At 35.8% G+C, this 27,332-nt stretch overlaps 1 protein-coding gene across 1 annotated transcript in view; it reads right to left on the bottom strand.

Moving 5' to 3' along the window:
• GUCY1A2 (guanylate cyclase 1 soluble subunit alpha 2) overlaps positions 1-27,332 on the bottom strand; it is a 239,212-nt gene that overhangs the window by 204,907 nt on the left and 6,973 nt on the right. Inside the window, exons 3-4 of the mRNA XM_036221560.1 lie at positions 24,922-24,983; positions 17,177-17,298 (exon numbers count right to left, since the gene is read on the bottom strand). Coding sequence (XP_036077453.1) covers positions 17,177-17,298; positions 24,922-24,983 — 184 coding nt within the window. The remainder of the gene's footprint in view (positions 1-17,176; positions 17,299-24,921; positions 24,984-27,332) is intronic.

Below are 27,332 nucleotides of genomic sequence, written 5' to 3'. Positions count from 1 at the left end.
TAGGATACTAAGGAATTGAGACAAATTGTCTTATACATTATGGTATCTTTGACCCAAGACACAGTATAGGATGCTTGAGAGGCCCAAAGAGAACAGAACAGTCTACAATTAACTTTGTAGCTAATTCTACTATATTTGGCTAAGTAAATCAGAAACAACAATGCCAGCACCTTGTACAAAATAAATATTTGTTGAATAAATGTATGAATGAATAAATAAATATTTGGGTTGCTTTAAATTTTAGTTAAAATTCAAGGGTGCTCATTAAAGTAGAAATGTAGAAAATGTACATTAACGTAGAAAATATGGAGTGGATACTGAGAGGCCCTTGGCTTTAAGTTCTTAAATTGTTCCCATTCCAAAACAAAAGTGAAGGTGGTGGTAACAGTGATAGCACATGTGGGCATGTGTTAGCTCCTCTTTTATGCTGAAGCTAGGAGACTAAAAAGGAAGAATTACAGGAGAGTAAAATAAAGTAATAATTAAGAAAAGCACTCATAATCACCTAGAAAACAATAAGCAAAGTTTGCTATTAACACACCAGGATGGAGACCACGAAATTCACAGAAAGGTGTGCTAGAGATTGGAAAATATTAGTGAAAATCCAAATCCTTAAATTCGGAGCAGAAGAGAAAGGAAGATGTGAAGTTGTATGTGGTGTATCTAGTTTGATACACTGGCAGATCCTATAGACATACCATAAGAATTATTCCCTGTCCTCATCTTTTAAAACGATGACTTCATAAATTACATAAATGTCCAATCATTATGTTGTGCACCTAAAACTAATACAATATTATATGTCTACTGTAACTGAAATTTTTTTTTCAAATTTTAATTCCCCAAGAATCATTTCTCGAATTAGGTAGATCTCTCAAAGCGTTGAGAGCAAAACTTGTTCATTCCGATCTGCGCCCTATCACTCATACTCCGTCCCTTGGAATCTCCGAAAGAGAGCAGCCCCTACTGGGCAGGCACAAGCAGAGGCGACAAAGAGAAGGGCAATCTACTTTTTAGAGAGGGAGGGAAAAAAACAGAAGCAGGAGAAAGGAAACTATACCAAACGCCTACTTTATACTTATACTTTAATATTTAATAAGTAAGCTTACGGCTACCTGACCCAAAAGAGATGTAAGACAAAACTGTCTGAATTTGGAGCTCTTCTTTTTCTCAAAAACTTTTATCACTTCCCTGACACTCTTTAACTCCTAAAGAAAACAAAAGGATAAATGAGAGATCTTTCTTAATATTCGAAAGCAAACAAAAATGCATTATCCAAAAGGTCATCCAAATCTAGTATTTGACAGAAAAAAAATAGGTCATAAAGCCGTAAGATCTTAAATTCACACACAATGAAAGATGTCACATTCTCTTCAAAGTACCTCTTTAATACGCTGCAGAAAAAAGTCACAATTAAAAATAAAACAAACGAACAAACAAAAAAACATGCTGGCTTTTCTCTTCTGGGCCCACTCCCAAGGCTCGCCAGAACATTGCTGCTATTTCCTTTCTAGCTTCCAGAAGGATGTCAAAGGTCAACATAGTTTATTTTTTCTATCCCACTAACAGTGACAGTTGGCCTGGTGCCCTAGAAGGCATAGGTATACGAGGTTTTTCTTAGCCTATGACTATGGTAACTTTGTTCTAGGCACTCTGCCCTGTTGTTCTAAGTGCAAATCTTACAATGTGGGCGATCTTCTTTTTAAACAATGAGCCAATAAAGTTAAATTCTGCTGTCTTCAGATCCTACACTCCAGTGAAGCTTACTACTAAGATCACTGTTTCACTCATCAGAACTATCCAAGGATTTAACATAAATAAGATTGAAGCCAAGAGCAATCAAGTGCCTATTTGGAAATGCCAAAGTTTATTCTATTCCATAAGTCCCTTCTATTTGCCTAACATTTATACACTGTGAAAGCAGGAATATTGGTTTGTGAATACCACTGTACTTGGATTTTTGCTTCCTATTAGCAACTAGATTCATCCTATCATTTAATTAAAAGATCAGGGTTGTGAGGTCCACAGCAGCATAAAAGTGTATATGTTAGTATATGCAGGGATTGAGGGAGTGAGAGAGGGAAGTTAAGGAGAACTTAAGACAGAGGACCTCAGATGACATTTATCTACCTCATATATTTTCTTATGGTCCCAAAGTTTGAAATTTGAGGATAATTCATTTAAACCCCACTATTTCTATACAGTTAAGCTTTTAAAAAATTTAATATGTATCTAAAATGAACATTATTTAAACTGATACTTCATTTGTTTATTTCAACAAGAAGGGAAAATGAATATGCAGCATACAGTAGATGCTTGAACCTCTTATTAATTTAAAACTTTGAGCAGTGTTAATAATTTTAACCATATACACTTACAGTCACAGGATTTTCCATCATCTTCTAAACAGTTCACTTTACACTCCTCTTAGCTCAATTTAAAAACTAAACAGCTACTTAGTGTGAGTTCCTGCTTCAAGTGAAGATTCTATTTAACTAATCATACACATTGCCATATAGAGAAGCAGAAAGCACTATTGCTAAATATAGAAACACTTTTATAGCACACTCCAATATTACCAAATGACTGATGACAGACTGTGAAAACTAAGTTACCTGGAGAATTTAAAATGTCAGGGAAGCAATCAAAAACTCAAGAGTCTGCAAAAGAGATTATGTCAATGACTGATGAAGCTTTTGAATTCAGGGAGAGTATTTGGGAAGTCCAAAAATGTCATAACTTAGGAGTAAAAAAATTAAAGAAAGGAATATGTCCCAGTATAGATATCACTCACTATAGTAATAAGAAAACAGGTAATATGTCCCAGTATAGATATCACTCACTATAGTAATAAGAAAACAGGTAACAAGCAAAAGAAGGAGGTAGCAGTTTTTATTGTTCTGGAATGTATGTTCTTATTCTTGAACAACAGTTTTCTATGTGCAGAAGAATAAATAAAATGATCTGAAGCATGGAGGAACTTATCACCTATTGTGATATCAAGTGCCCTGGAATATTAGATAAACAAAGTGGGACTATGTTCAGACACTAATCTAATTTCACCTTCAAGGTCCATATCACTAAATTGGGTTATAAGTAAGACCATAAAACTCGAGGAAAATAAATTCCATAGATGGACACTGATTATATAGAATTAGGTGCCTTCAGGGATAGTGTTAGAAAAAGCAAAATCACTTAAGTATAAAAATAGATCACAAGCTCTTAAAACTCATTTATGTTTGTTTGTTTAGTTTATTTTTGAAATTTTTTAAATTAGGGTTACAACCAAGTAGAAATAGAAATTCCCTTTGGACTTATGATTTATTTTAAGTATAATTTTATTTAGCAATTTTTAGAAATGTTTCATTTTAATATAATTTCACTGAGAGGAAAGTTAAAGTAAGAGCACAAAAAACTCCTAAATTCTTTTACCAAGATTCACTAATTTATTAAAAATTTACATCCTCTGCTTTATTATTCTCTCTCTCCCTCCCTTTCTCTCTCTCTCTCACACACACACACATACACACACACACACACGCACACACACGCACACACACGCACACAGATCTGAGGGTAAGTAGCAGACATCATGCTCCCCTACCCTTAAATACAAGGATGCTCCTTTACATAACCAAAGTACAATTTATAAAGATGAAGAAATTTAACGTTAGTACAATACTACATCTAATCCACATTCCATATTTAAATTTTGCTTATTGTCCCAATGTTCTTTATAGTTGTTTTTTCCCCTAGTTCGAGATCCAATAAAGGATCATCCACTATTTGTTTGTCTTGTGTCTTTAGTTTTCCTTCCTCTAGAATAGTTCCTCAGTCTTTCTTGGTCTTTAAAAAAATATTTCTTGGGTACCTACCTGCTGGCGTGGTTATGAAGGGTTAAACACAGCACTTATCCACCAGGTACCCACAGTCAAATTGAAGAGAAAGATAAGTAAACAATTAGGAAGCACGTAATAAAATGTGTTATAATAAAAGTATAAGCTGGATTCTTCCCATTTTTATCAGCTCAAAATCATTGCCCTCTGGATCATTTTTCCTCTGGAGATGGAAAAATACTTCTATAACCAGAGTCATCACTGGTAAAAGTTATTGATAAAATATCTTTAAATTCAAGGAGTTGGCCAACTGAGAAACAGGAATGATTCTTTTAAATGAAAGCTATGTTACAATTATCATTTATTTTCAGAAACAGAAATTTTAAGCATGGTAAAAAAGACCTATGCTCCTTTTCTGAGAAAGCTAAATTCAAATCTACCTCAATCAGTTATTAGCTTTGTGATCTTGAGTAACTCACCATCTTGGCCTTAATTACTTCATTTGAAAAGTGGGATAATAATGGCTAACTATAGAGTTTAACGAGGAACAAAATAATATATGGGGAAGTTTTTTTATAAATAGTAAAGCACTGTGTGATATATGTATATGTATATATGTGTGTATAGGTGTACTTATGTATACAGTTGTATATATGCATGCATGAATATAGAGAGACAGAAAGAGAATGAGAGTAGAGAAAGTTTAAGGATGCATTTGATATCTGGATTTTTTTTTTTATGATTGGGTTTCCCTCTCACCACATAAAAGAGTTTTGAATCTCAAATTTCTCAGTCTATTTTGGGGTAGTGCTCCCAGTTCTCTTGGGATGGCTGTTTTTCAGTGTCCACACACAAGCAGCCTTTAATTTTGTCCACTAAGCAGAGAAGTTCTATTCCTCATGTCACATGACCTCCCATGAGTTTCAAGACTCACAGTGCCAGGAGAGCAGAGATTATGTCTGCCTTGTAGTTAAATCTCTAGAACCAGCGCAGGCCTGATACACAGAGAGTACTCAACAAATATTTGTGAAATGGATAAACACAATAGGACCCTGTCCAGCCCAATACACTATGACTCAGCATCGCTGCCTCATTCTTGAGGCAACTGCTTCTTAAACATCAGTCAAGAAACCAGAACTTTCATCAACTTCCTACATATCAACGTAAATGATGTGAATCCAGAAATAACATTGAACCAACAGAAACACTATAGAACTGTAGAAATACTATTAGAATTGCTTAAAGGAATTAAAAATTATTATCATTAACATATTTATTATTTAAGCCCTTTTCACTCTCTTTTATATTCTATTCCATTATATTTCTTCGTAACACATCATTAGGAAGTTATCTTTTTTTGTCATTTGTGTACTTTCTTTGTTGTTGTTGTCTGCCTCCCCACTTTGTTTTTCTCTTTGCTGATCCCTAGGACAGTACTTGAAAAAAGTAGATACATTTATTTATATATATATATGGAAAAAAGTACTTGAAAAGTGTTTCTTTAATAAAGCAAATATTCTCTACAATATTATATATACATATCTCTGGATCAATAAACCTTTTCCTATAGTTAATACAATAAATTTAGTTCAGCTAAAGCCCCAGTGATCATTTAGAACCTTTAAACTAAAGAAGTTTTATAGATTCAAAACAAGTTAGAGGCTCTTGATAATTTAAGGTGTCATCTAAAAAATTAAGCGTAAATATGACACAAAAGCAAAAAGTAATGACAAATTAAGAGAGGTGAACTTTTAAATGCTTGACAGATTTGCAGTTCTTTTTTATTAATATGTAAGATTGAGAATCAGAATAATGAAAAAAAAAGGGTATGATACCAAACAAAAAAAGAGATAAATGAAAAAAAGTCTGAGGTACTAAAAGTGAATGAAAAAGGTAAAAGAGGTGTTGTAATATTGTAGGAACAGAATCAGGAGGAACATGATGAAAAATAGAAAGATTATGGCAAACCGGGCTATTTTCAGTCAAAGTTTTTCTAGGCACTAATCACTCAGTGGAGCAACTCATGAGAAGCAGGATCGTTTGTCACTGTTCTGCCTCTTCTCTGGCTGAAATCCTTCTGGCCTCTCCTTTGTAAAGATCCTCTAATGATGCTACTTTATGAAAGCTCACAGACAAGTATAAACTTCCCTTTCCCACAGCAGCTACAAACTCACTCTATTGCCCACTTTATTCCTCCCCCTAGGCTAACTCTATCCTCTGGTGACTAATAGGATTTCTAGTGTTAGTAGTAATGGAGAGAAAACTGTTACTACTTAAGTCGGCATTGCATTAAAACTATGTGTAACCCACTATTTCTTACATCAGTTGCACAAAAATCCACCACGCATCTGTACAAAGTTAATGACATAGGACAAAGAAAGGGAGACAGCCACCCGGAACTAGATATGGGACCTACCAGGAACTAGATATGCCCACTTACACAGAGACAGGAGGAAATCAGAAAAAGGCACAATATTATAAATGTATGGTACAGATGGTGGCAGTCTAAGCCAGCAGTCCTCAGCATAAAGGAGAGTTGGTACAGACATAAAAAACAAAAACAAAAACAAACAAACAAACAAAAAACATGACTAGAATACAGAACATCTAGCAGGAAGCAAGCATTAAGCTTGAATCTAGAAGACAAAGGGCAGCGAATGGAAGTAGGGCCCCAGTTCCTGTTTAGGGTTCAGAAGTAGAATTAAAAGTCCTGAAGAGATGTGGAATAAGTAAAAAGAATTGAGTGGTGTACAATGCAGCATCCCACTCTCAGAAGTAAGGCAGAAAAAAAAATCCAGATTCTAGAACCTCTAGTAGCAGTAGTATAACTTGGTACCAAATTCCGTAAGAATTCAACTAAAGCTTCTTAAGCATCCTTTCCCAAAAGTGGGACAGCCTTTAAATTAAGGTGACAAATCATGGCTACACACCACAATTATCTTGGGAGCTTATTCTTAAAACTACAAATTTCTACAACCAATCATAATATCTGAGTATAGTGTCTACAAGCCTCTTTTTTTTTTTTTTTAATGTCTCCAGATGATTCTACTATATAATCACTAGTAGAATCCACAGTTCAAGGGTCTGGAGTAGAGATAATTATTTCTGGGATTAGGATTAAAATCAACAACTCAAAACATATCTCTCTAGAAGGGCAAAAACATAAATTCATCAATGTTAAAATAAAAATTTATATTTTCAGAGTTGGCTTTTCCTCTTTTTTACCTTGTCTAGCTATGGACAAAGTTCAATCCTGACCAGCATGTATGAGTCAGAAATTACTTTAGCATTCTTGCTGATGAAAATCACATCTGCTTTTTCCCCAGACAGCTCTTATGTGTGTGACCCATTGGTTTCTCTTCATATCTGTCACCGACATTCTTCTAACTTCAAATGAAATTCTCCCCCAATACCATCAATGATTCACCTCTTCTGCAAGGACCCGCAGAAGAGGTGAATCATAGTTCTTCTGACTCCTCTTCTCTACGTGGGAAGTAAAGTCCAATTCTTCATATTCCCCGACCATTCTCTATTATCCAACAACCTACTCCAACTGAATCTGCAGCATAACAGTAGTAGATAGCAATGAACAAGCTGCCCATATAGGCTCAAATAAAATTCATTTATATCACAGGGGAAAATTCTGACTAGTATTTCTAAATCTATATCTTTTTCTCTTCGCCTAGGAAAATTACTTTTTCTCATCTTAAAGTTAAAACCAGATTTGGTGGAAATAAAGGGAAAAAACATGATAAGTCAGGAATTGGAAGTATGGGCTGAGTTAAACAACATCTGAAATGAATTGCAACTATCATTTTAACTACCTACTATCATAGATAACAGAAATAGGGAAAGAGAACTCCAAAACACCTACAAAAATCATCCACGATACATAATTGTCCATAGTTCGCCACGTGGAAAATAAAACATTTGGGAATCTTTTATGCAGGGCTAATGAAAACAAATTTAGATTAGTATTTCTGCTTTTTAAAAATAGAGTGACAGTGAGATAATAACCATGTTATCTCATATGTACCATTTACATATATCATATATAAAAGCCTTAATTTGAATAACATCTTTTTTGTGACTCGGAATATTCTACTCACCAAATTAATTTTAATAAGCTGTGATAAAAATGCTATTAAAAACCCAAGGCTAATAAGAATGACAATTCATTTAGCTTAGAACTGAGAATGTTTCAATTTAACTCTAATCTTACTTAAAATTTTCATTAATTTTTCAGGTTATATAAACAGCATGTTATTAAAAATGTATTGTTGAGTCAGAGTTAGAATTATGCAGCAAAGAACAATGAAAACAGAGACATAACAAAATGGGCAAAAAAAAAAAATTGACCCACAGGTAAGAAATGATTAATTTAGTAGATAACAGTCAACAAATAAAAAAGTAGTAAGAGGAAGAAGGGAAGTAGTGTGTTCATTTAAGCTAAAGACTCCAAAGGAGTAAAGACAAAAAATAGTATTTAAATTCAAAAAGCAAATGGGCGAGATCGCTATGAATTTACTGCATGAGATGCAACAAAAATGAGCTATAAGTTGGACATATGAAATAATATGGGCCCACAATCATTTTTCATATATAGTAAGGAAAAAATAAGCTTTCTAATTCAAAGAAAAAAACGAAGATAAGGATTACTCTTTTGTAATAGAAGCAGTTGAGGAGGGCCATTAAGTAATAATGCAGGAGACTCTTACATCAGAGCCTCAGAGTCTTCCTGCCCTCCCCCACAAGCTAATGGCATGACCCTGTACAAGCAGCTTGACCTATCTGTGCTTCTATTTCTTCTAAGTCAGATGTAATTTGTCCCCTGTTAGGAATTTTGCAGATATTAAATAGAAGTGATACCCATCTCCTGAGAAAAGAGCAATAGGAGATATTTTAAGAGGCTTGAGAAATCTGCTTATGAGAATGTACTGAGTAATAAGAGTTAGAGTTTAGTGAGTTGACTCACTGGCCACTGACAGTGTTGAAAGGAATTATACCACAGCAAGCTGAGGACTAGGAGAGCATAATGATATTAACAAAGACTGCTTGTGGCATCTCATATTTTAACGTCTTCAAAAAATAGGATTACAAGTCATACCATTTCGAAGTTACACCCAAATTCCTAAAAGATTTCATTTGCTCTGTAAAATGCTGGCTAACTCCATTCTGGGAACTTATTTTTAGCAAATCAAAGAAAAAGATTCCACTTATCAGTACCATGGATCATTTATGCTAAAAATATGACTATGAATTTTTTAAGCAGTATTTAAATTAAGTCATAAAATCTTGGAAAAGCACTCAGAATGATAACACAGGAAAACAAAATTTTTATAGTTTGCATGTTGATATTGTAAGGTGAAGGCGGGTGCTATTTTTGTTTATTAAAATTTCTAGAGAAAAAGCACATCTACTAGAATGACTAAAATCCAAAAAACTGATAATACCAATTTCTAGAGAGAATAAAGAGAATGGTACAACCACTCTGAAAGACACTCTGTTAGTTTCTTACAGAGCTAACCAAAGTCCAGCGATTACAGTTCTAGGTATTTTTCTAACTGGATTGAAAATGTACATCTACATAAAAATGTGCAAGTGGATTTTTATAGTGGGTTTATTCATAATTGCCAAAAACAGAAGCAACCAAGATGTCTTTCAATAAATGAATGGATAAGCAAACTGTGATACACCCATACGAAGGAATACTATCCAGAAGAAAAAAAAAAGGAATGAGCTCTCAAGCCACACAAACATCTATTAATTTTAAATGCACACTGCTAAGCAAAAGATGGCAGTGCGAAAATGCTACATACTGTATGATTCCATTTATATGATATTCTAGAAAAGGAAAAACTATAGAATGACAAAAATATCAGTATTTGCCAAGGATCTTGTGTAAAAAGAGAGGTGGTATTTGAATAGGTGAAGCACAGTGGATTTTTTAGGGCAGTGAAAAGTATCCTGCATGATACTGTGATGGTGGATACATGACACTATGAATTTATCAATACCCATAGGATTGTACGGTACAAAAAAAACACCTTGATACATGCAAATTTTAAATATATATAAATAACTGTATTATGAATGTATAAAAGAATTCACTGAAGGTGATAGAGAAAAAAGTAAACTTTAATGTATACAAATTTTAAATATATAGAAATAACTCTGTATTACAAATGTATGAAAAAATATCGGTGAAGGTGGTGGAGAAGAAAGATGCTGAACTGCATAAACTAGGCAATGAGTGGAGTCTGCAAAACTCCATACATTAACTCTGTACTCCAAAACTGCACATAAACACTGTACTCTAGTTGACAAAACTGCTTCCCAAGGGAGCGTTAAATATTCTGAAACAACTACATGACACTGGAATCCAATAATTAAGTAGATAGATGGCTAAAGGGAGTCAAGTTTCTCACTGCCTGGAGTAGGAGGTTACAGACAAGAATGAGCCATCCATATGGTAATGGATTAGAGTTGGACACATAGGTATGAGCTCTTATTAGCATAATATAGATATAGATGAACATGTACAGAAATATTTATAGATAGGCAAATAGACAAAAGTTAGTACACACAAACATATTTCCTTGCTGTCAGCTGAGAGAGCCTAGAAGCAACAATATCACAACAAGATCTTGGTTTCTAACACCATTCTCCAATAAAAGAAACCAGGACCCCTTGAAGAAATGACTGATTCTAGGACTGAGGAAGAAAATAAACAAAATGAGTCTGGAACATCTTACAGTGTTAGAAAGTAAGCAAGTGCTCAAAACACACATGTCCTTGCATGTTGTATCTACACAAAAACATGTATGTGAATTTTTGTAGCAGGTTTATTCATAATTGCCAAAAACAGAAGCAACCAAGATTCTTTCAATAGGTGAATGGATGAGCAAACTGTGGTACACAAACACACACACACACACACACATACACACACAAAAAAAACGATGGGCATATGTCAAAGTGCATAGGAGACAACCGAAAGAGCTGACCAGTACTCTTCAAAACTGTCAAGATTATTAAAAACAAGGAAACTATGAGAAACTGCCACGGCCAAGAGGAGTCAAAGGAGACATGACAACTAAATCAAATGTGCTATCTTGAGTGGGATTCTCAAGGAAAAGGACAGGTAAAAATTAAGAATATCTGAATAAAGCATGGAATTCAGTTAATAATAATGTATCAGTACACATTCATTAATTGGGACCTGAGAACCATATTAATGTAAAGACGACATTAATAGGGGAAATGGGGTGAAATATATGAGAATTTTGTTCACGAATTTTCTACAAATCTAAAACCACACAAAATTAAAAATTTATTTTAAAAAACTTAGAAGAAAAAGTAAAACCCTATCTACTGAAAACAATCAGAAAAGAGGATAATAGACAGTCTGACAAATTTAGAATGTGAGATGTTGCCCTCCCACACAAAAAAGAGGTGTCAGACAGGTTACTAGTCATAGGGAAACAATACATTAGAGATAAACTGATACCAAAAAATAGGCTAATAAAAATGTCTGTCATGTTTTTCCAGTAAGGAGATAAGCTAAAGCAATGTGGAGAAATTCAGCAGGAAAAATGGGAAAAGGCTCATCATAAGTTTCAGAAAAAAAAAATGCTTCTAAAATAAAAAGAATATTTATGGGAGGAGAGAAAGCACTCCGCATTTCTGCTCAACATACCTGTATCTTCTAAAACTGATCTGCATAATTTAAGTATCAGTTTTTATTAAAGTGTTTATTTTGTACATATTGGAGGCAGTGTCCACACTCAGTGGTCTCATTCCTTTTCAGGACTACCTACTACACCTAATCATTTCAAAAAAGTATGTAGGCAGAGAGCAAAAAATAAAAAGTTCTTTCCAATTCACACAGAACCATTATTTAAGCTCTCTGTGAGGAATTATTAAACAAGATACAGTGACAATATTCCTAAGCGTATCCATTAAAAATATTAATGGCATCAGAAACACAGCTTTTTGCAAGCTTCATGCCAGGCCAATGACATCTAAAATTAAGCCACCTATGTACCAAGATCAGCTTGAAATCTCGTAGCCAAGAGAATTGGCATAGTGTTTACGACACAAAACTATGAATCCATGTTTGTGTCATGATGGCAAACACCATCACCCTTAATGTGCATTGCTAACACCTCAACTCTAATGAAAACCGTATTGTTTCTAAACTGAAAATGATCTAAATCACAATGAAACTGCACTCTTCTCAATATCAAAGAGAAATAGCCTTAAACATTTTTGATACTGCTGGTCACATACAAGCAAGTATCCCAAGTAGATTTTGAAACAGTAATAAACTAAGTAAAATGTAATATCATGACAATTCTCATAATCCAGAGAACTAGAAAGCCTTGTGCAATAAGGATTCGAGGGGTGATGCAAAGTCAGCCTCAGCCCAACAACTCTGGAAGGCAACACGAAGCAGCGGAAAGAACATGGGGTTAGGAACCAGAATGACATAGGTTTAAATCCTGCTTCTGTGGCTTGTTGTCTCTGACAAGATAACTTAACAAGTGAACGCCTCTCAGTATTAGTTTCCTCATCTAAAAAAAATGAGCAAAATTGACCTCCCAGGTCTTATGCAAACATGAATTTGTGAATATTCAATAATAAAAGCAAACACTTAGGCAACATTTGTTATATATCAGGCTCTTCTAAGTACTTTAAATAAATTAACTTATTTAATCTTCTGAACAATATTAGGAGGTGTGTAATTATATTATCCCTGTTTTACAAATGAGAAATACAAAGTGTAAAAGATTAAGTGACTCATTCCAGTTCACATAGCTAGTAAGCAGAGAAACACAGTCTGGCTTGTTCCCTGCTCTAAATCACTACATTACAACAGCATTATCAAATCAGGTCCCCTCCAACCACCTTAACTCCAATTCATTTCAGTAAAATACTGACACTATTTATCTTAATGAAAGAGAAAACTGGTCAGTTAAGAATTTACAACAACAAAAACTATATTGGCAGAATTCATTTATTGCTATCAATCTTAATTCATCAATAAAAACAGTAAAGGGTTAACTGCAACCAGCTAGTTTTCCAAGATGCTAAATATGTTAAACATATTCCAATTCAATAAACAACTCTATGATTAAGAGTTATTCTGAGAAAACCCCCAAGGTAATTTTAACCTTATGTAAGGCTGACTAATTCCTCAGTTTTATGGCCAATTAAAAGGCTGCTGAATGCACATTCCAAATCACAATAAAACCAAAAAGTACATGCAAGTTAATATATAAGCAACAAATTATTGCTTATAAAGAACAAACAACAACAAAAAGCTCCATACCAGCTAACAATTCTAGAATCTGTGGTACTTTATGGAGAGTTCTGCTTTCACAGTGTTTCAATGTCCCTGATACCAGGAAAATATTGTGAGGTATAAGCCCAAAGGTCATCTTTCTTCTTACTAGCACTTTCCCCCCCAAAAATCCCATGACAACAGTATTCTGCCTTTAAATGTGCTAAGGTTGTAGAGATGATAAAGTCCCACTCTAACAAAAGACCTTTAAAAAGAAAAAACTTTAATGAATATTCTTTTACAATTCATGTCCTTCTTGATTATTTTGAGAGAAAACACACTTAGCAAAGGCAGTATAAAGCTATACTTTGGTAATACTTAATAAACAACTGAGGTTTATTAAACCAGCAAAACTTAGTTTGCTATAAGTCATCATAAATGAATTACCTAGAGCTCTCACTTTTATTTGATTCCTATCCTACTGCAGAATGACTTTTCCCACACCATCTCCTCCATCTTATAGCTCTTAATGCTCTACATTGAAACAGCCACCACCCCTTTAATAATATTAAAACTGAAGAGTAGTCATAACGTTTGTTTGCTTTAAGTTGTATTATGGCAAAGGGAGCTATGCACTTTACCATCTTTCTCCCTTAACTCTCCCTACTCATTCTCTGTCTCTGTCCCCACAACATCACCTAATCCATGCCATAGGAACAGGTGGCAACACTTCAGCAACAAACACGGTATAGACCCTTTCGTGCTTTATCACAGAGGCTTTGTCATCCATTCAACCACGACGATTCCCAAGAAAATACTCAATGCCGCAACTCACAAGAGTAGAAACACATTTTTGCTACTTAATTGGAGCTAAAAATGGGCTTTGTAGATTATGGCTGGAAAAGGTTTACATTTTTCAGACAACTAAAATTAGAAGATCTTTTTGGTATGCAAAAGACACGTACCAAATAAAGCAATAAATTTAAACACTACAAGTCTCCAGCAGGGAGGGCATGGATCACAACTATCTTTCTTTGTATAGCCTTTTTCCAGGTTTAAAAGCCTCTTTAGAGCGCTATAGTACGTTATCACAGAGTAGTATACTGCATTATCACAGTGCCAGTGCACCAAAATGAGAGGGAGAGATAGATGACAAGAAGCAGTCAGTACTTAATATCCCTAATTTGTAAATGATGAGACAGAAATAGCAACAACTGGTTTCTAAGCCAACAAAATAAAAAGAAATGGCAAAAATTTTGCTGTCTGGAAATAGTTCTTTCCCATTATTAGCCAGGCACGGACCACTCTGTAATGAGCATGTGTTTCCAGGGAGTCCTAGGAAAGCAGCTACAGAACAAAGGCATGGCACAGGCATTGCGGCCTTCTTCAACTAGCTTTATCTCTCCTTCTCTCTTTCTCTCTCTCTCTCTTGTCATGTTCCTCTTTTTATACCATGCCAACTGCTAACCTCAAACTTCAACCTGAGGAGCCAGAAAATAATCAAACTATCTACAGGAGTTCATACAGAATCAATAAAAATGGTTATTTTGAAAAAAGTAAAATTTGCTATTTTGACCATATTTTCTGACCCATGACTTTAACTCTCTTTGATAATAGATAAAGTATAAATAACATACAGATGACTGGATATAGTACCAGTCTCTATCACAACCCTGTAATAGGTTAAAAGTTGAGAAAAATAAGTATTCCCTAATCCCAGCCCACCAATGTTCTAACTACACTCCTGAAAGGTGATTAATATAAACCACAGAGTTGGAAAATTGCCCTCGAGCATCCACAGAGAAGGTTTTCAGGTATCAATATTTGTCTTAACCTGGTGGGAACTATCCCTCCATGCCAAACCCCCACACTCAAAAAAGGCTTCCTTTCCTATACAGTGTTTTTCTGTTCAGGGAGTTGATTGATTCTTGCATTCTCGTACATGATTGCACAGAAGAATTTAAATGTAATTTTTTTAAAAGAGGAAATCTAAGTTAGCCAATATTAATCATAGTTCAGTGATGTGTTAGAAACAAAGCTTTCATTGATTATGACCAGTAAAGCTGTTGGATCTATGTGGCAGCTGGTCAACAGGTGGCAGGCATTTTGTTTTATTCCTCAGAAATTTAAATTTTACCAGACTGTGCTTTTTTACATTGAAGAAACAACCCATAACTACTTAATGTGAAAAAAAACGAGACCTAATATCTCTTTTCTAGACAAATGTAATATTTATGGAAATACAAATCCTGTTATACAGTCACCTTCTAAATTTTAAGCACCTAGCTTAAAACTACTCATTCTCTAATGTCATCAGATAGCACACTACCTGCTGCCCTTTCCACTCATACTTAATCTGCATCTCATGGAAACTTTTTTTATTAAAAATTATTGGGGTGATATTGATTAATAAAATCAAATAAATTTCAAGTGTACGATTCAACAATATGTCATATATGTATGTATGTATGTATGTGTGTGTATACATATATACGTATACATTGTGTTGTGTGTAGGCAACTAAGCTGTGCTGGGCCACAGTGTCACCTGGTGGTTACTCTGTCAAATATTCTTTCCTAGAGTTTCCTTGTACAAATGGTGCACACTCATTTGCAAGTCATGGTTCAGATGTCATCAGCACCCCTCTTATATTTATCCATCTTGAATACCTCACGCTCCATCTAACTTGCTAAAGTTCTAGGTGGGGAGCATAAGGAAAGGAGATATGAGGGGCAGGGAAATATTTAGAAACTGGAAAAGTAAAGGGCAACTTTCCATAATATTAAATATCTTTCTGCCAACATTCTGATACATCTCTCTTAGCGGAACATCATCTCACCCCATCCCTTGAAAATCACAATGTGTCAAGAGAAACAGATGTTACTGATGGAAGAATGGTTGAAAATACAGTATCAGAAAACTGAAAAAAAGAAAAACAAAAGTTCCATGGTCTTAGTATAATATTTTGTGTTTACAAAAGTTATGTAGGATAAAAATATAGTCATGGATAGCTGCAGTCCCAGCTTGAGTGTAAAAGCCAGGTTTACCTCTGGGATTCAGATATGTTTACAAAAATCTGGTAGACTCATGGGTTGAGATCACCTCAAATTTGTTTCTAGGAGGGACTCAGATGTCTCCAGGGAAGCTACTTACTCTAAAAGGAAAGAAAAACAAACAAGTTTGCCCCAGTCTCCATCATCAGATTCTGAGGGAGACATGTTTCTAGTTCCGTATAGTCAGTCGCTAAGATTTGTTTTTCCCTACCATCACCCTCTGCCACTCCATAGATTACTATCTGAGTCATAAGGAATAAAAGATGATTCAAAAAAAAAATGAAAGAGGTATTTTTCACTAAAACCCTCTGTAAGACATTAAGGCAAAATATATTCCTGCTTTAGTGTCTACTTTGCATATAAAAACACAGCTCTAACATACCAAGAATATCAGATAGTAAGGTAGTATGATAACATGGCTCATTATGGGACCTTAATGCTGTAAGATTTGGTGCAGTTTACAACAGCATCCCTTAGTTATTTTTGGAGCATCCAAAAACAGCCACTCTGTCATAAATACTAATATCTTCAAAGTAAACACACACACCACCATATGCAGGGCACAAAGACCTCAGTAGACGACCTGTCTCACTGCCTCCGAGTCCACTATGAGTACGTATGATCTACCCTCCAACCCCAAACGGGACCTCCCAGAAATAAGGAAGTAATAGTAACAGAAATAACGGAGTATAGGCTTTGAGAGGGCAGATTAAGAGCCAGAGAAATATGGATTACAGGAAGCTAATCATACTGACATAAGAAAAGTTTCCCTGGAATGTATTTTTACTACAATATTTCTCAATATCCCGGTAAACGTCATGTATGTAATTTCCACTTAAACATCTTCAGGAGTATTGAAATTAAATCTCTTTAAGACAAGGTACTGATTTTCCATAGCTGCCACACCTATCGTTTGTAAAAAATTAGAACATTTAGACCTTTACTTTTCCTCTCCCCCTCACTCAGTCTCTCCTAACCATATGAGTATATAGTTAATATACCGAGTATATTAGCAGTACACTGAAGAATTCCTGAGACGTCTTCAATTTCCTCTTTGTTGGAATGGTCTGCATAGGAGCATCTGTTAGAGATATTGTGGAAATTCTTTTCTGCATCCCTATAACTAAGAAGAAAACAAATTTAGCATATGGAGACATTTTTTAAAGCATCTGAGAATGTACTCACATGCATACGCACAAACACAGGTAGTTTATGCTCTTAGCATAATAACATTTTAACATAACCAAAGCTTTAAGACAATTTCTGACATAATCCATCATTACATTCAGCATTAGTAGTGTGGACATGGAATTAGAGACAATAATTAATAATAAAGCTATGTTTGAAAAAAATAAATAAGGAAAATCAAAAAATATATCAGCTTTGTATAACTAATGTTTCCTTATCTGAGTGTTTCATGGCTACTGGTAATGTTTCTATAAAGAAGCTGCCTAGAAAAAGGATAAGTAATAGTACTAATCTGGTATGCTGGCGCTGTGTTGAAAGTAAATATGACTTTTTTTTTTTTAAGTAATTATGTTTTAACCTCTGTCACAGACGGCCAAGAAGATAGCAGTATGCTACATGAATAACAAGTAAGCAAATAAATTGTTTGGAGTCTGACAGAATTTGAATCATGGTCCTACCATTTTATGTATTCACATATAATTAATATGCAATATTATATTAGTTTCTGGTGTACAACGCAGTTATTCAACATTAATATACCTAATGAAGTGATCACCATGCTACGTCTCATAATCATGTCATCATACAAAGTTGCTTCAATATTGACTATATTCCCTATGCTGTACATTACATCCCCATGACTTATTTTATAAATGAAAATTTGTACCTCTTATTCCGCTTCACATTTTTTTACCATTTTCTACTTATGAGACTTTGGGCAAATAACCTAATCCCTATTAGTCTAACTTTCCTCCCTCATAAAATGGAGATGCTTCCTAGATTTCTTGTAAGGACTAAATGACAAAATGCCTATGTAATCAGATATTAACTGGAACTTTCCCAGTTGCCTCTGAATTAGAGCTAAGAAACCAAATTGAAGACAACAGGAGCTAAATGCTCCCACATTCCAAAAGAGCAGCCAGAAAGACCAGACATCTCCTTCAGAACTTAAACAGCCACTGCCACTGTCACCCCACTGCCACCTTACAGAAGCGAAGGAATAGAAAAAGTCCAAAAGGAAATCTTCAGAAGAATTGGTAATTGGCCTAGGAAGAGAGTGTTGTTTTCCCCTTTCACTATGAGAAAAGGAGACAAAGGGCATACTCCCCGTGGAAGCCCAGTTGGTGAGAAAGATGTCCACCCTGAGTGAATTTGGGGGTTGCTTGTCTCATTTCTCAGTGAACATCTGCTAAGTAATTCTGGATCATCCCTCTGTGCTTGACTGGATACAGGAAGACGGTTCCAGAAAGAGTTATAAGAGGGAGAAGTAATAGCTGCTAATTGGGAGCAGACTACAGTCCCACGATTTGGCAAGGCAAAAAGAAAAAAGAAAGAGTGTCCCAGGAATTAGGGAGGTGCCACTAACCGAGGCAAGCTTGAGATGTCCCATTCCCCCCTTTTCCCAATCTAGAGATTGCATCCATGGGGAGGAATCCCACTAGCAAGAACGTGGAGTATGTTTCTCAGGTCCAGGACATGGACATCTGAAACGAAGCGGAGCCCACACTTGCTAATCACACCCAAGAAACAACTATTACGACCACCAGTGAATTCAAAAAGCCTTCTGCCATTTTTCCATTTCGTTCTCACCTGATAAAACAGCTTAGGGGAGAAAGGGATCTAGAAAGGAGTGGCCTGAAGCAGAGGAATGAAAAAAACCACATCATTATCTTCTATACACTACATTCCAAGTTCCTCAGCCCTAGCCTGACCTAGGCAAAGAGAAATATAAGAGGGAGACTGGATATGAGATTGAAGATTTCAATTGGTCTGTAGTGGACTTTATACTCCCTCAAAGTATTTGAAAATCTGCCCAAGCTAATGTCAAAGGGGACTCATCCTAGCACGTCTGAAGTGATTGGAGAGAAAAAATCAGATGGTTTTATGTTTGCGTACCTCACTGAAATCAGACTCTAATAAACCAGTTAGGCAAAATGCTTACTACAGTTTCTAGAATGCAGGATTCACTCAATAAAAGGTTGAATGGGAAGCACAGGTATGAAATACAAATACAAGGTTATTTTTAACTCAACTTCTACCATTTTCACCAGAGTGACCTTGGACAAAATGTTTTCTCTCACACCCCCAATTTACTCAACTGTACCATGATTCTATGAAATAGATATTTAGGTGTAAATAAAATAACAGACGTAAAGTGCCTAGAATATTGCCTCAAACACAGGGAACGATCCAGAGATATTAGCTTTCATCTAACTTCTTGAACTTTGTTTTTATTCAATAAGATAGATAGTTAACCTTCCTACATAGATGAAAAAGAAGCTAGGTCATGTTTTAGGAAATAATTTACAGCCACAAAATCTGACCATGGGAGCATAAGTAATATTATTGAAGTTTGTTTCCCAGAATAATCAGGATTCACTCACTTCTAATTTCACTTCTAATGTTCTATTGAAATTATTCTAGCTTAATCCCTATTCAATTGTTAAAAGAAAAAGAGAACAGAAGGTTCACTGTATAAAACAAACACAGGGCCCACAGTGATAATTGGAGTAATAGAACTTAATTTTGGATGACTACAGGAAATGGTGTCCCAGGCCAATGTGAGGTTGGCAGCAGTCTTATCCACGGTACTAGCACAATGATGCTTACTCTGGCAAAAAGCATTAAATAAATGGCATGATTCTGAATACATATTTCTTCATACTTTAGTGTATAAAGTATATAATGAATGAACATTACATCTTAGAAAGACTGAATATCATCTATTTTCCAATCATAGTTTTAAAGAAATCTGCTTTGTCTACACTGCCATAGTAATCCACTTTGGGTGTGTGTGTGTGTGTGTGTGTGTGTGTGTGTGTGTGTGAGCTGTAGACCAGTAAAAGTAATATATGGTAAACATGAGTGAGATCAGTTGGGTTAGGCACTCCAGAGGCAGAAATTTAGGTTAAAAAAATAATCTAAACTCTGTAAGAAGAAAGCTGTAGCTGGTACATGAGCTGGGCATGTCTAGCTCCTGATGCTAAACAACTGATTAGAAACTTTTAAAGGCTCAAGGAGAACAGAGAAAGGATAGACAAGGAAGATAAATGGAAAGGCAATCAACAAAAATTGGGGTGCAAAGAAGTCAGGGACTAAGAGTGATAATGATGATTCAATAACTGTATTGATTATCTTTGTGCATGAAGCACTGTATTAACTACTTTATGTAATATGACAATATGTTATTATCATTAACATTTCACTTAAACTTCATCCCAACCCTGCAATTATTCTCATTTTTAAAATGAGAAAACTGAGGCTGAGAGATTAAGAAACCTGCCCAAGATCATTCAAAGGCAGAATCTGACTTTAAGTCTAGTAAATCTGGTGTCTACTTCCAAAGCACATTTCTCAGTCCCCTGCTCTATACTACACAACAAAGATGCACAGAAAGAAGGAAGGACAACAGATAATGCAAGGATGACATCGGAAACAAATGTCAACATAAACTGAGTTTTCCTCAGTACTGAACTCCTTTAAATTCCTGAGGGAACCCCGCCTGTCTTCTACCTACTCTCTGATTCCTCACAATTCTATCCACCCCACATTGCCAAAAAACCTAATGCATTCCCTAGAAACTTGAGTTAAAGTGGCACAAAGATGTATACTCAACGCCCTTTTTTCTCATTTCAGGTTAAGGGAAGAAGACTGTGCTACACGAACAAGAAGCTATCCAAGTGAAAATGCTTGTGCAGAATTTATACAATAACCAACACTTACCACAAAGTCAATCTGACACACAGTGGCAGAACATTAAGCATAAATGGAAAACCATGCAGATAAATCAGTATAAATTGGCTATAAAGAAAAGAGTCCTGGATACCAGAACTATAATTTTAGAACTGTAATGGGCGCTGGAGATTATTTCAACCCCTCATTTTACAACCCCCCTCCCAAGCCTAATTTATTCTTTTATCCACTATATACCTACCTCTGTGCACATATTTCTAGGGTGCAATTTATTCATTTGTTCACAGTCCTCCACCTCTCCCCCAAAAAACTGTTAATCCCTCCTACATACCAAGCACTCAAAAAGGTGGACGAATATGGAAAAAAATAAGATAAATAACTAAAAAATAAACAATATAAGTTCATGATAAGCACTATGAAAGGTAATAATAAAGAGTAATATAATATGATAAAAAATGATTGGGGTTGGAGACTTGAGGTAGGGGATGGAGGGCTACTTTAGATTAGGTGGTCATGCCCCTTCTGAAGAGATCACATTTAAACAGACACCTAAATATATAAAAAGAATAATCTACACAAACATCTGGGGACAGAGCATTCCAGGAAAATGGAACAGTACGTGCCAAGGCCTTGCGAATGAACAAACTCGGTATAGTCGAGAAACTAACAGATGGCTGGAGTAGAGCGAAATAGGGAGAGTGGAATGAAATCAGAGAGGTAAGCAGAGGACAGATCTCAGGAAGAGTTCAGGTTTCATTTTATCGCAGTTAGTCACTATATGGCTCAAAAAAGGAATTTCAAAGTGTGGTCCCTGGTCTAGCAGCATCACTAACCTGGGAACTTAGAAATGCCAGTTCTCGAGCCACTCTTAGATATACCTGATCAGAAAGTCAGAGGGTAGGGTCCAGCAATTTGAGTTTTAACAAGTGTGACAAGTAATTCTAATGCACATTACACTTGAGAACCACTGGTTTCAAGTAAGAAAGTGACATAATATAATTTTTAATCACTTCGCTGCAGTGAAAATATGTTAAGGGACAGGAGTGGGAGCCAGAAAACTAGATAGGAATCTTTAGATGAGAGATGATGGTGACAGTGAAGACGAAGAGAAAACTTATCACATTGCATGAATAAATTATTTCAGCACTCATTTTGCCAACTCGAATGGTGTCTATGAATAAATAAATGAATGAGTGAATGGGTAAGTTAAAGAATAGAATAAATGTTTAAAGATAAAATTGCCGAGGTACAGAGATGCTATCTTATTCCCTAACATGAGACTCCATCGGCTTCTCCCTCCCAATCTTCCATCTGCATAAACCTCTGAACAGCTCTTCCTTGCATTTAAGTCTGGATCTTGGAGACTGAAAATGCCTCAGAGAATTTCTATGGGCTACAGCTATTAAATTCATTAAGGAGCAGAATCACACAATCCTGGAGCTCTAATAAATAAAGCAGATCCAAGGGCAGAGTTCCAAGGGAAAGAAAAGGGAGAAAGGGAAGGTGAGTGGTCAGAGGCTGAATAAAGAAATTTAGAAGAGGACTAGCTTCCACTCCATTATCGCCTGGATTCATTGCCCCAACCCAAGGCATCTAAAAGCTGAATTACCTCGAGACGAGCCTTAGGCAAAGCCCAAATTTAAGGATTAGGAAAAGCATATCTTTCCCACCCTAACCTCCCCAGAAGCATGTAAAATAATACTTGCCAGCACTTATTCTCTATAGCTTGAAATCTTTTTAACTTTAAGAAACACATTCCTTTTCACAGAGATAAAAGCCTTTAACTGCATTTTCTTAAGAGAAACAACAAATAGGTATGAATATATTTTAATCCAAATATTAGTGGCAACAGATGCTCTCCTTTTTTAGTATTTAAAGAGAAAGAGAAAGCAGAAAGATGAAGTCTAAAAAACAAAAGAGCGAGTTGGGCACAGAAGCCACAACTGAAGGGAAAAGAAAAAGTCAAGAAAAGCCAATATTCTGCCAACTCCTCCTTTCTGTCTTCATCAGTGTGAGTACAAATAAAAGCAGTGAGCAAAGGTACGTCAAGTCCTCAGTAGGCAGCCAATACCCAAATGAAAATATGCTGATTCATCTATTTGGAACCAGTCAGACATTAAGACACCCTTTATTCTGGAGTCACGTGCCTTGTCTGTTTTCCTTATACTGTATCTGCATTAAACAGAACTAGGAAAGACCAGGTAGGCGATGAACAAAGAATCACTACCGCTACCTTTATGTAGACAGAGAGAAGAGGAGAATTAAGGCAGTCATTTAGATAAAAGAGAATTTTCTGCTGATTATGGTAATGTCTCTTTGGTTATCCATTTTGATCACATTTACAAGATTTCACTCCAATTTGCAATGAAGACACAGTTTAGTTCATAAATGAGACTAATAACTTTTTATTTGATTTCAGAACAGAGAGGGCATTCATAACTCTAAAAAATGATTTGCCTTTGATTCTGGTTTTGTCATAAAAATGTTAATAATGATGATGATGATAAACCTAAGAACAAACATGTAGTACTTACCACATACCAGGAATGGGTCTAAGTAAATTGATTAATTTAAGCCAAACGCCATACTAGGAAATGAGAGTGATTAAGTTTTATTGTAGAACGTGGGGAGAGAGATTAACTTGACACTCTTTATCTCCGTTAGGATCAACCATTTCAAATCCCTAATGGCCTCAAACTAAAAGCCATCTCATGAGTTTAAATAATATGTTTTTCCTAGCACTGCACTCTTGAGGATTGATATGACAAAGTTTCAAAGCAATTCCCTTTGAAATGAAATTAACATAATCATCGAGCACTTCAAGTGCATGGCATTGTACTAGGTATTGAGATTATTTTTCCACTAAGTTTTCTTCCCTTTTGTTAAAAAAAAATCAAAACAAAAATATATTCTTGATCTACATGGCATTGAGTACTAGCCATAAATGTTAAATGAATCCCAAAAGCATTTTAAGTGGTACCAGGGTTTGAATCTTGACTCCTGAAAAGCTCTTAAAATCTTAGAAAGAGAAATCAATGTAGCACAGAGAGAATATTAACAAGGTGAATTAAAAATATGTATTGTCTCTAATGTCATTGAATTTAATTTAAATAGCTAAATTGTATTGAAAAGTGAGTTCAGGATTTTGCATTTGCCAATTGCTTTCCACCATAGCCAATCAAAGGTAACCTTACACTCACTTGGAGCTTTCTGTTTACAAAATACTTTCATTGAAATGATCTCATTTAATCATGACAGCTAAACCTTGATTTAGTTATTATCATCCTCAAACATTACAAAAGAGATAAAGTTCTTAAAAGTTCTATGTGTTGGTGAGGCTGTGAATTACTGGTTTTTTTTTTTTTTTTTTGACCTCAAGTCTTACTTTACACCATATCACAAGGATGTCAAGAAATTAGGAACAAAAAAAAGAAAAACACGTGGCACGTGACTCTAGCTAGAACAATACCTCTCTCTGAACCACATTCAGCTTGTAAAGATTGTGATTAAGCTTTACCAAAGGATTCTAAAATCCCATTTAAAGTTTCACGGTGGATATCATTAAATCTTACCACATTATTAAGGCAAAATTATGAGATTCAATGAACGAGAGGGTAACAATGCAAGACAAAAAAAAAGAAAGAAAAAACAATGCCAAAGGGAATTTCTTTAAAAGGGTTAAACACAAATAAGCCAAAGGAAGTCACTCCCAGGGGCCCCTCGCGAGCCCCCACCCCACACTGAGAACACAGTCCCTATGAAATAAGGTTGACCAGGGTGGCAAAAAATCACATGCTCAACAGCTATGTTTGAGTCATTATCTTTAATTTGCCCCCAATAATGACCAAAATCCATTTTTACTTACCCAATAACTTGATGCTCATAATACTGCAATGTCCTCTTGAGAGTTTGCTGAATCGTCTGAGGCTACAGAATAATAATAATAATAAAAATAAATTATCAGTAACTCAGTGCCATTCCCATCTCTGAGCATCAGAGATATGCTCAGATACGTAGCTTCTGATTTATCTCATAAGAGTTTTGCTTTACAATATTAACCCATTATGCATTTTGCCATGTATTTTCCCCACAGGAACTAATAACATGAGGCACACAGCAATTACCCAGAATGTCCCAATTTCAAATATGATAGCATTTCCTAGCCATATTTTTCCCAATTATTTTGTACCAGCTATTAAGTTCAGTAAAACACTCACTGGCTGCCTATAACAGGTCTAGGCCTTGGGGGCAGTGGAGAGAGGGTGTATCGAGCATATGCGGGTCAAACCCAGGGCAAACCTGACCATCTTAACAATCCAAGAGATTTCAAGCAAGGATTCTGGAACCTCCTGGGGGGGCCACAGGTGCCCTAGGCAAGAAATGGGGTCTGAAGCAAATACCTAAATAGCTCATGACTGAATTTTATAATCTTCTCCTCTCCATGACAACTGAAGATAGAGTTCCTTAATCCCAGATTGCAAAATTATTCTTAGACTTACTTAGGCAACAGAGCCTAAACTTGGGAGCTTCATACCTAGAGAGCCATGAAAGTGACACTAAGATCCCAGAACATAGATTTTGTTAACAAATTATGATAAAAACCAAAATCTCAGTGGTAAGAGTGTAGGTTTTTAAAATAATAAAAAGTTGTAGTCAATAAGCACACACACACACACACACAAAAGATACCAAAGGCTTGTCAAAATATTGATCCATTATTGCTGTGGATGAACTTTAGGGGAATATAGTTTGGCACAGATCCTTCAAGATGTGAGGCAGCAGGGTAGTCTGGCCATCTAGCAGGCTGCCACTCATTAAAGAGAAGAACCCAGACAGGTCTAAAAGGGTCATTTGCAGAAAGAGTCTAGCACAGTGTGGTATCTAAGAAGCAGTTAAGAAATACCAGTTTATTTCCCATCCCTAATCTTTCACAGCGGCTATCTTAAAAAATATTTAATTTAGAGGAGACTACAGAGGTTGTTGTCAAGGTTCACTTGAATCTCTTCCACGTTCACCTTTTTATGAAAACGTCCAGGATAGACATAACAATCTCCCTCCCTAATACTTCACAATTACAACATCCTTTTTTGTCGGAAATAGTTGTAAAGAACTTCAATTAAATCAAGAGCATCCACTGAGATCTACTCTACACTACCATTTAAGAGAACCCTTAGCCCGAACAAATGTAAGACCTCAAACACATTCTTCACTTTAGCCAAGCCAATTCAGAAACTAATTTTAGAAGGAATCAGCCTCCCAGTGTTCAAAGAAAGAAGCACAGGGCAACTTCTTTTAAAAGCTGTTTTTCATTTTTACCAGGTTAGAAAGATGAACACGAGGCCTCAAACTGACACAGATGTTTCTACTCATCAAGATAAAATCAAAGACAAATAAATAGAATGTACCTAGGAAAGAAAAATCATTCCTGAACGGGGAAGTAATGGCGCTGTTAAGAAAACTAAACAGAGTGAAAGGGGCACAGCAATCTGAGAGCACGGGAAGAGGGTGCTTTAAAACCCAACACACAGCCAACATGAACCAAGTCATTATCAGTCACTGGCTCAGTACCCCTGGGATCTGGGCCTCCTGCACTAGCTTCGCAGTTTGTGAGCAAAGATAACTTTCTCTTGGGCTCCATGCCCTAAAAGCAGTGAATATCCACAGGAGGATTATCCTTCCAATAACCTCCGGTCACAAAACGTGGCACAGAAAGCAGAAACTAGAGTGCACAGGGCCAGTTAAGACCAGAATGACCTCATTTGTACAAAAGGACACTTTTTTCCTGTACCAGGAATTTCCCAGGCATTAAAAAGCACATGTTTGTGGAAGGAGTTAAGCCTTTTAAAGAGCTGACTTTTCCTTCTGTGAAGCAATTACGTTTACTCCCCAGCAGGAGTTAAATTTATAGTTTCCAAATACATTAAAAGGAAAATGTTCTCTAGGCACTTTCAACAAAGCTTCAACTTGGTAAAGCATAACATTTATATACTTCCTGTTGCTTGCCAAAGCCAATGGGCACATTCTCATGGTCTAAATTGCAAACTCAGAGGCTGACTGCAGAGCATCTCCAGATCTTTACCCAGCTAAGGTTCACTTCAACACAGACCCAGGTCCTCTGAATGTCTTAGCTCAGTGGATTCACTAAAATCTTCTTCAGGGTTTGCCTGATTGCTCAACTCATGGCTCTATCAGTGAGAGACATCATCACCATAATCCCTGGGTCTCTCTGACCTAAATAAAAAAGCAAGAATTAAAGACCCATATGTGGGCCAAAGC

The sequence above is a fragment of the Rousettus aegyptiacus genome, unplaced genomic scaffold (assembly GCF_014176215.1).
Source record: "Rousettus aegyptiacus isolate mRouAeg1 unplaced genomic scaffold, mRouAeg1.p scaffold_m13_p_5, whole genome shotgun sequence".
Classification (NCBI taxonomy): Eukaryota; Metazoa; Chordata; class Mammalia; order Chiroptera; family Pteropodidae; genus Rousettus; species Rousettus aegyptiacus.
This window is presented reverse-complemented; position numbering and strand designations above follow the sequence as displayed.